This window comes from Cupressus sempervirens, chromosome 2, assembly GCF_028749045.1.
Source record: "Cupressus sempervirens isolate cs-2001-9-10 chromosome 2, ASM2874904v1, whole genome shotgun sequence".
NCBI classification, from domain to species: Eukaryota; Viridiplantae; Streptophyta; class Pinopsida; order Cupressales; family Cupressaceae; genus Cupressus; species Cupressus sempervirens.
In genome coordinates this window covers 781,620,900-781,631,374 of record NC_143119.1, presented here as the reverse complement: position 1 = coordinate 781,631,374, position 10,475 = coordinate 781,620,900, and the positions used below count along the sequence as shown (strand labels likewise).

General features: G+C 35.2%; 1 protein-coding gene across 2 annotated transcripts; it reads right to left on the bottom strand.

Moving 5' to 3' along the window:
* Positions 1 to 6,075: 6,075 nt before the first annotated feature.
* LOC149575808 (protein MODIFYING WALL LIGNIN-1-like) lies at positions 6,076 to 9,490 on the bottom strand. Of its 2 annotated transcripts, none has more exons than XM_089815609.1 (3): positions 8,852 to 9,490; positions 7,828 to 8,027; positions 6,076 to 6,916 (listed from the first exon to the last, which is right to left on the bottom strand). In XM_089815609.1, the coding sequence occupies exons 1-3, from the start codon at positions 8,948 to 8,950 to the stop codon at positions 6,589 to 6,591; spliced, it is 627 nt and encodes a 208-aa protein (XP_089671735.1). In that variant the 5' UTR covers positions 8,951 to 9,490; the 3' UTR covers positions 6,076 to 6,588. The 2 variants fall into 2 exon arrangements, with proteins under 2 accessions (XP_089671735.1, XP_089671734.1); XM_089815608.1 differs by having other exon boundaries at positions 6,076 to 6,925; positions 8,852 to 9,442.
* Between the last annotated feature and the right edge of the window lie 985 nt (positions 9,491 to 10,475).

The following is a 10,475-nucleotide window of genomic DNA, read 5'->3' as shown; positions in this document are numbered from 1 at the left end:
TAGAGTTGCGTACTTCTATGTTGTCAACATGACAACTCAAAAAGGTGTGCAAACTCCTAAGTGTTTCATAAAAATAAATAGTAAAATAATGCACTAACCTAAGTGTAAATAGTAAATGTGAGAAAGAATAAAGTCTTGTCTCATGATTTGCCTTTCCACATAGATGTAAGGTACATTTGATGGTTTCAAAGAGGAAAATTGCTCCCTTGAAGCACCCATATGATGTGTTGCTCTTGAATCAAGAACCCATTCCTCAACATTGTTTGTACTAGCTACCAAAGCTTGTCCCTTACCCTTTGAAGTGGATGAAGATCCTTTATCCTTATATGCATTTGGTACATCAATTTTGTGTTTCCTCATTATGTTTACCAATTCATCAATCTATTTATCCTTGCACTCATGTTCATCATGACCATTCCTCTTGCAATAGGAACAAGTTTTCTTCTCTTTTTTGTTGGAATTGTTCCCCTTTTGATTATTTTTGGAAGAAGACTTTCCTTGTTGTGAAGAAGAATGTTGAGTGGAAGAAGATTGATTTGAGGAAGATCGTTGTTTTGAGAAGGACTGTTGTGTGTCATCTTGTGGCTTAGCCTTCCACTGCTTCTACTTCTTGTTGGAGTTTTTACCACTTGAATTACCTTCATTTGCTACCAAGGCTTTAGTTTTGGAAGACTTGAGAATTCTCATATCCACTAGATTGTCATGTTCTAAGATCAACATTTTTGAGAATTTCTCGAATGAAGTCTTAACATAGGCACTACCCATTGTTAATTTGTGTGTATTAAAGCTAGAAACAAAATGAGCATATTCAAGTGAAGATGAGTCATGATGTGTTTAATCATCTTTCCATCCTTGATGGGTTCACCACAATCCTTAAGTTGTGCCCTATACATTTTTACTTGGGTAAGATAGTCTTTAATGGTGTCAAAATTTCTAGGATCCAACTTGAGAAGTTTATCCTCTATGGTGTAAGCCATGTCTTCATCTACCATCCCATACAAAGCTTCAAGTTTAGCCCAAACCTCTATTGGATTGGTAAGCTTCCTAATGTGAAATTTGATAGTATTAGAGATATTTTCAACAAGGTTCCTAGGGCCATCTATTGTTTGGATTCTCAGTCTTCCTTCTGAGCTTCATCAGCATCAGCAGGAGGTTTCTTTGCTACACCAATGACATAACACAATAAACCTTTTTCTACCAATGGTTCCTTAAATTTTTCTTTCCAAGTAGCATAATTATGTGGAACCCCCCGCGCACCGCCCCCCCCCCCCAATTGAATGATTTTGGCACTTTATATATAGTGCATTTACAATAGGCCACTTGTCATAATGGACAATGTGGACTTTCTGATTTTGCTGATTACAACCTCTATATAGAGTACAAATCTAGACCTTTACAATGTAGCTCAAAAATACAACAATTGTGAAGCAATGCAATGCAAAATAGGACCTATCTCTGAAAGTGGTATTTTTGTCCACACAACGCTACAATGTAACTATAGATCTGAAAACTAAACAAAAAAAATGCACTTTCAAAAAAAAAGGAACTTGAGAAAGAGTCCAGATGAGCCCGTACAATGCGTTTGAAGGTGCAAAATGTAAGATTAGATAGGTACAGTCGCCAAAAAATGCTTATTCTAACCAATCCATACACCAAAATCAGAAAATAACTGCACCACTGAAAAGTTCAAGAAATTTTACCCAAAATATTTTTTAAAAATGCACATGATTTGGAGTTTGGATGACCGAGTTATGGCTGTTTGAAGTCGAGTTATGGCTGTTTGAAGTCGAGCTACCAAACCAAAACTACATCTAAAAAGGGGTCTAGAGAGGAAAATAATGTGTTCAATTTGACAGTCAAACGGTCGTCACAACAGTTCAAAAATGCCCTGGAATGATGGTCAAATGGTCATCAATTTTAGGCTTGCACTTTGCTAACATTAGCGAAACGTAGGCCTGTGATGACGTCACCTTGTACGGCTGCTGACGTCAGGACGTACTAATTGTACGGCCGAGTCTGACATGTATTGTTGACTCAACGATATGGTAGGTGACATGGCACTTGTGTGGCACAAGTGGCGTGCCTTTCGTACGCTGACATGGCAGTTACATGTCTGGATGAGTCATTGCTCGCGTGGTGCTCACTGAACTATGCAAGAGGGCGACATGGGCGTAAGATTTTGCTGACTAGGATTGGTGCTGACGTGTTTATCATGCAGAGAACACCACGTGTCTAAACATGAGGGGTCTATGTGGATTGTGTGTTGTTGAGTAAATGAGTTACTATTCGCTGCATGGCAATGCGATGCAATCGAATGGCTGACAGGTGTCTTTGTCTACGTAGGGTTTGGAGTTTTAATCTACGGGCAGGAAATTGAGGACAAGATGCAAAATATTTCATCGTCGGACTAAATTTCCAAGCTGCTAGAGATTTAAAAACAGGCGGGGATCCAACTTCTTTATCCCACATTCATGGGTAAAGGGAGTTGGTTAGTGTTTAAAAACCACAACCCCCTCTATGGAATGTAAGTCGTGGACCACCAATTATGTGTGGCTCTCGCTGGAAGGGATTGGCCGATGTATTGTGTGCGTGGCCGAAATTTGAATGCCGTCCACTGAACAAATATGTGATGCCCGCTTGGAATTGTTAATGCCTGCAAAATAAAATAATACCTACAAAATATTATGCACTGCACAGGGCCAAGGTGTGATTGCCTGGTGCTTGTGCTAAAAAAAATTTCTCTACCTAAACGAAAAAATAATTTTGAAAAATACAGAGAATTACAGATTTGTAAATAAATTAATCAGACTGATAAAAGACCATACTTAGTTTTGCAAATCGAGCCTTCGAGTTTCGATTAGCAAAAAAAATTCTCACGATCAACTATGGCCTAAAATAGGCAAATTTATAGTCAATCTTCACCAAATCGTCGCTCTGGATGCAATGGCAAGGTCCACTTCGGCTCTAGACGCTCTCAATTGTTGTTGATGCTCCAGATCTGAATCGAGTCCCTTAAAGAGATGAAGCAACAAGGTCTCAAATGGCTATGTGACAAGTATCTCCCTTAGCTTTGATACCATGTAAAAATCTGCCTTAGGGCAGAATTCACCCAAGACCAAGGAACTCAAAACACAAGCACAAATTAGACCAGAGTATGATCAGAATAACTGTATAGTATTCAATACTATGTACAAGTACACTAGGAGTGCCTGTACATAAAAGCCTCTAAGATACATCTAAAATGCCTCAGAATCAACATCATGATAAGTCATACAACCAGGCACATGTCCACCAAATATGGGTTATCCTCCATTAAGCACGGAAGTAAGTGTGATGATGAAAGGATAAGCCTACAATGGTGTGACACACAAATCAGTGCTGTAGACAACATGTGTTAAATTAGGAGTGTGAATAACTGTGTTGTCTACATGACAACTCAATGAATGATGCAAACTCCAGTGTTGTAGACACCATGTGCATAATTAGAGTTGCGTACTTCTGTGTTGTCAATATGATAACTCAAAAAAGTGCGCAAACTCCTAAGTGTCTCGTAAAAATAAATAATAAAATAATGCACTAACCTAAGTAAACTTAAGTAAAGTGTAAATAGTAAATATCTATTTACACCAACAATCACTAATATTGTATACAGTTGGAAGGTCTTTGAGGATGATAATGACTTGTTGGAATTTCTACATTGTGAAGATCAATATGAATCATGAGAGAAAATTTGATGCTTGTAGAAGAGATTGATGGAAAGGAGACTATTTGGGAAGGAAGTGGTTCAATTGAAGAGAGATGAGATCCCCAAAGGGCTAGTGTCTTACGAAGAATATTTGATAAAGATGATAAATTTGATGTCAAAGCAGTACTAGTCAAAGAGGAGGCTCTTGAAAATATAAATTTAGGAACTAACAGTACACCGAAGGACATGTATTGGAAAAAGACTAACCTCAAACATAAGTGACAATTTGATAGCATTCTAAGAAAGTATAGGCATGTGTTTTCTTGGTCTTACAATGATCTAAATGCATATAGAGAATTTATTCTAGGATGGGATTTCTTTGAAGTTTGATGTCAAGCCATTTAGACAAAGACAACAGCCCATAAATCCAACCTTGGCTGCTAAGATGCAAGAAGAGTTCATGAAGCTATGAGATAGTGGAATCATCAAGCAAAGACATTCAACGCAAGTGTCAAATTTAGCACTAGTAAGAAAGAAGAATGGAAACATTCGATGTGTTGACTTCATTAATTTAAACTTCTCCCCTTTAAAAGATAACTATGCATTACCAAACATGGAAGCCCTATTGTACAAAAGTGCTTGGGTGTGAATTACTATAAATGATGGATGATTTTCATGTTATAATCAAGTCTCAGTAAAAGAATTAGAACAATGCAAGATTGCATTCGCTACACCTTAGGGCACATATGTTTATGTTAAGGTGTCATTTGGTTTGACAAATGTCAGAGCTACTTTTCAAAGGGCTTTGGATTTCCCATTTGCAGACTTAATTGTTGTAAAAATGACCTTATTATGTAATCTAATAAAGTTGAAGACTCCTATAGTCATTTGAAGATATTCTTAAAAGCCTTAAAATATGGGATGTCATTAAATCCAAAAAACATATCATTTGGGTGTCATGGAGAAAAATATATTAAGACACATAGTGTACAAAGAGGGAGTAAGAAATAGATCTTGAGAGAGTTACATCTACTAACAAAATCCCTATCCCAAAAACTATAAAGGTTGTTTAATCTTTCGTTCGAAAAAATAATTTCACAAATAGATTTATTTCAAATTTAACAGAGATTGGCAAGCCTATCTCTACAATATTGAATAAAAACTTGAGTGGACATCTAAAACACTTGATGTCATTGTTGATATTAAAAAATAAATCAAAGAGGTATGGTATTGAAGTCACCCTTTTTCTTTTGCCTTTTTCCATACAATTGTTATTATCATATTGCAAAAAATGAAGAAGGGAATGAGCAATTAATTGCCTTATTTAGTAAATCCTTGCTAGATGTTGGGTTAAAGTATGAGATCAATGAGAAACAAAGATAAGCATAGGTCAAAGAAATAAAGTCATTAAGGCCCTACTGAGTTGGAGCAGAAGTGATATCGTATGCTCCCAATGCACTTGTGAAGAATATCCTCAGGGAGACAAAGGTAATAGGAAGTCATAGATGGATATATCAGATTGAGGAATAAACCATTAAGATCCAAATCATCAAGTTTGTGAAAGGGCAAGGCTCGGATAAACTAATGGATAAATAACATTCAGTTGGATACAGTATGTTCTTTGAAGCATATGAAGTGTCCTAATGGTCTCAATGAGAATCAAAGGAGATTGTTAAAATTACAAGCAACTAGATATATATTAATATAAGGGGATCTATATTGGAGAAATTGGGATGGTGTGCTATTTTTTTTCTTAGACAAGCATCAATTTGAGACAGTATTGAATGAAATGCATAATTGTATGTGTGGTGGACACTTCTTAGTCAAAAATAGTGCCCACAAAAACCTCGATGTTGGTTATTATTGGTCCAGCAATTTTTAAAGATTTTTCACTTACGTGAGAAGGTGTGAAGCTTGGCAAATTCAAGTACCAGAAAGCATTGCCATTGATAGGAGTGCTCCTTTTAACACAAATATAGTCGAATTCTATGATACTCTTTGATTATAGAACTGCAACTTCTCTCATTTGCACTTAATCTCTTCAAATATCTTTATTAATAAATCAAAGACTGATCTGTGTTTATTAAGAACATTTACTATCGCACTTAAAAAAAAAAAAATCCTTTAGAATTTTGATGGTTCTTTTCTATTTCACTTTATAATTTAATTCAATCACATAATCACAAATTGGAAGAGCAACTCCATAAAATTATATATAGAAACTTGTGGATTTAATTCAGAGATATAAAATATAATATTACAAAAAAAATGATTAATATATTTCAAATATTAATTTTAATTTTGTTTTTATTGGACAAGTTTGAATATTCAGTCTGATTTAAGTCACATTCAGCTGACACATTGGCCCAACAAAGTAAAGACACAAGACCTACTTTAAACCCTGGTGGTTGTCTCACCAGCAAAATGGCTTCACCAGAGCACAACTTAATTTTAATTTAAAAACTTAACAATTCATTGTAATTGCCATAATAAGGAGCCTTCGATTAAAAAACTCTCTGTAATTGGCTATGCCAATCAAGAAAGAATCATACTCACTTTCTTTATCATCAAAGGATTGAGTCCATTTCCGAGCTCTGCCGGCAAGAGGAGATCTTTCTGGTCCAGCCTTGCATATTCTTTCCGTTTTTATAAATTTATAATGACAAGCTTTCAAATTGTACTTCCTCATGGGTACCTACTGGAGAATTTATTTCTGGTTTATCTTGTATGATCTGACAAGAGCATCGAGTTTTATTCCAAAATGCATGCGGCAGGGGAAGAAGGGTATGTACATTTTTTGACTGACCACTTTCATGGATCTTGAATTTATTATTTGTGATGAAAAGAATAACAAGTATGCAATTGCTAAATTGTAGTTCCAAATGGGTAGATGCTGTTTCAGATTACTTTGTGTGGTTGAGAGAAGGGTTGAGTTCGATTCCTGGCCCCACCATAGCAGTTGATGAAGAAATGTCTGAATTGGAGGTGGGGAGGAGCCTGGGTGTGGCTATGGGCATCACCGATGAAAGCATCCCAAAATCCTCTTTATCACTGCCGCTCATCAATGCATAATAGATCATACCAAATGCTGTGGTGGCAAAGGACAAGGCACCAGCTCCTCCAAAGACGCCAGGTTTTACCACATAGCATTCATTGTTCAGCCATCCCCGTTGCTTCTGGTTCAGTGCACATCCCGCCATTAATAAAATTATTGCAAACACAAAACTGGTCCTGCAAAACCTGGTATCTCAGAATCTAAATAACTCAACAAATTTATAAATGATATTTGCTAAGATCTTTTAAGTATAATACTTTTTATAAGATCTGTATTAAGATCTTTAATTGTCTATAAGATACTGAATGAGAGATTTAATGTTTCCACAGTTCATAATGATGAGAAATGATATTTCTAAATAAAAGCTGTGTATAAACTTACTGACCACTAAAATGGCCCGCCGGATATACATCTAAGCTGATGATATGCCACTCGAATGATCAGAAAGTTGATGTTACAACATTCTCACAAAACCCTTTTACTTAAAAATCATTCCCTTTAATTGTGATCTGTGGAAATACCAAATCTTTTATTTAAAAGCATTTTTCCCTTTTTAAAATATTTCTGGACTGATTTTGCACAGGATGCATAACTTGTGACATGAATTTCCAAACTTAATTATGGTATAATTTTCTTTTCAAGATTTTGAGATGACAGGGAAAAAAAATCTTTAAAGTCTTGCTGGAATCAACAGTGTTATAATTTTCTTTCCAACATTTTAGCCTGACTTCTGGACTCAGCATCATGGGGGGAAATTTACATTTTTTCTTACTTTTGGAGCCTCATAAATGGGCTCCACGATGAGGAAGATTTTCCTTCAAAATTCAAATCCCATTATTGGGCTCATCAAAAGGACAGAATTTTCTTTCATGCTAGGTGCATTCTTTTGTGGTGATAAGCCTACCGTGGAAAAGTTGATAAAGATAAATTGTTCAACAATTGGAATTCAGAAATTCGTCTCACAAGATTTGCACTGATTTGGAGAACTAATTTAAGAAAAAATCACTACTGATTTAGATATATGAAGAGAACTAAGTTAATAAAAAATTACTACTGATTTGGATATATGAAGTGTGATGAATGTTACCATGAAAGGGTGAGAAAAATGATGGTAACTAATTTGTATGGAGTAGTGAACTGATTTCTAGTGCAACAGCATATACAGCCTCCCATTATGTTTGCAGATATTTGTGCAAAGCACAGCGATATGGCCGCTATGATTCCCAGAGGCAAAGCAGGGCTTCCTGGAAGGCTGCATCCCCTGTAATCATATCTTGCTTCGTCTTTCTGCAAGTGAAAATAAACTATTTAATCTTCAGAAAAGATTTGCCCAGCTATGTTCATTTGAGTTTGTGCAAATCAAGAATATGATATATCTAATTCATATTCTCCAAAATGGCCCTAGTTTCTATTATTGTTTTAAATAAATTACCTACTCTGCCATTGTAAGGCTGCCACTGCATACACAATAATTCAAGTATCTACAATTTATAAAATATGAACTACAAAAACCTTTCTGTGTGAATGGGATAAACTCAAATCATAAATCAACAGACTTTAAGTAAACATAAGTTACACATTCATATATACAATAGTAATCTCCGATCCCTTTAAACCCAATCTAAATAAGGAAATTAAGAAAACGGAACCCTCTTGCAGAAATATTGTCCGAGGAAAAAAACGTACAACTCTTTCAGAAAAAAGAAGAAGCACGAAGACGCAAATGCCCTTATTTGTTAACAGAATTTACTAATTTAGCAACGCAGGAAAACAAAATTTCTTTTACCAGACAACATAGCCCAAAAGGATTCGAACAACAATAGGATACAATTTGACTCAATTGACATAGATGGTAGGGGCTTAGTAAACTCATCAGAGTAAAACTGAACCCAGCCCCACGAAATCTTACACATTTACCTCAATTACTCGTTAATTCAAACAGACGAGTTCTTCGAAAGTTTGTCGACAAGAATTAAACCCAAATTTCTCATACTTACGTATAAATACCACTAGCAAAAGAAGCAAGCCCAACATAGAAGATTCATCCAAAAAAAACAGATTTTTATTTTTTAAATGTGGATCGAAATTATAATCATAATTGAAAGATTCACCTTAGTTCGCAAGATTTCAGCAAGAATGCTCATTCCCACAGCAACTGCGCCAAAAACCCCTATCAATTGAAAAGTCTTCCGTCGCCCGAACTTCTCCATCGCTTCTAGCTTAAAGATTTACGACTTCCAGGGTCCATAACATTAGAAATAAGTTTCTGGAAATTCTTGTGCTTGAACCGATGTTTTGGATCCATCGCCAGAATAAATATTAATAGGTCATTACGGATCTACCCAAAGTGCCCTAATTTCCCATTTGTCGTACCCCTCGGGCAATTGCACAACTAGGGCAGGCACAGCTCCAAGCACAAGAAGATTCCATGGTTGACAATACTTATCAAGGCCGCAAATTCCATGCCCTCTTCCACATAAAGTCCAGGTCAATTTTCATTTCTGTGCTGAATAGTGATGAGATCTCGAAAATCATATTTAATATTTTAATCCCCGAAAAGATCCATCTACAATGGTATTCTACTCTTTCTCCGCATCTTCTGCATCCCATCGGTTAATCCATCATTTTACAGTCCGGCTTGAATTTATGAAGCGAAGACCATTACCATGTGAACCTACATTGAAAATAAAATAAGAAGTATAAAAAATTATCGGTCATTGATTATGAGACCAAAGTCTGATCCTGCATCTTTATTAAAATTTTCCCACCATATCTACTCTAAATACTAAATACTTACCACTATTTCAAACTAACATGTTCTAAAATTAATTCATCTGTAGAAAGTAAGTGGTTACAACTTGGAAACCAAATTGTTGACTTCTCTAAATGGAATGAATGAGCCTACACCAGGACAAATCTAGTTGCTTTTATATATATAAAAGCAGGGAGCTTCAATTGTTTATACCTTCTATAATCATTGATGATATCATCAATCTCTAAGCTATGGATTGGTTGTAAAGGTGAATTCAAATATTTTTTAAAAGAAATTAATGAATGTTTTGTGGATGTAATTTTAAAAGCTTGTTGGAATATATATGCAATTAAAAATAGATTTGTTAAAAGGAATTAGAAACTTTAAAGGAAAACATGATTAGCAAGTGTAAATTTCAATTCCACAACTTTTGTAAGTATCGATTAATTTCTACTGTGTAATAGAGTGTTGCAAACTATTGAAGAGACTAATGATTCTCTTATCAAGTAACCAAAAGAGTTCACAAGGGTTCATTTAATTCTCGACCAAGGACATGTCTTCTTGGATTATGCTAGAACTATATGTGCAACTAAGGGCTCTCTAAGTTATCCCATTAGTTGTGTATACAAAATTAACTTAAAAATGACAAGATGTACCATTTTTTGGATTAAATTGTGTGCAAGATTTTAATATCAATATTCCTAATCACACTTTGAGATCCATCATTATAAATCATTTAGCTCTCTTCATCTCAATAATGGATCACAAAGTATTATCTAGAATGTTGACATTAAAATCTTGCACATAATTTAATCAAGAAACTCTATTATATTGTGGAAATCACTTATCTTTGATTGAAGATAATAAACTAGATGCAAAACATAGGGATGTTGAAAGTAAGCCTAATTGCACAAAATACGATTCATGTCGTTGATCAATTGACATATGGTCACAATTGATTTCTTACTACAGCTATGTAACAA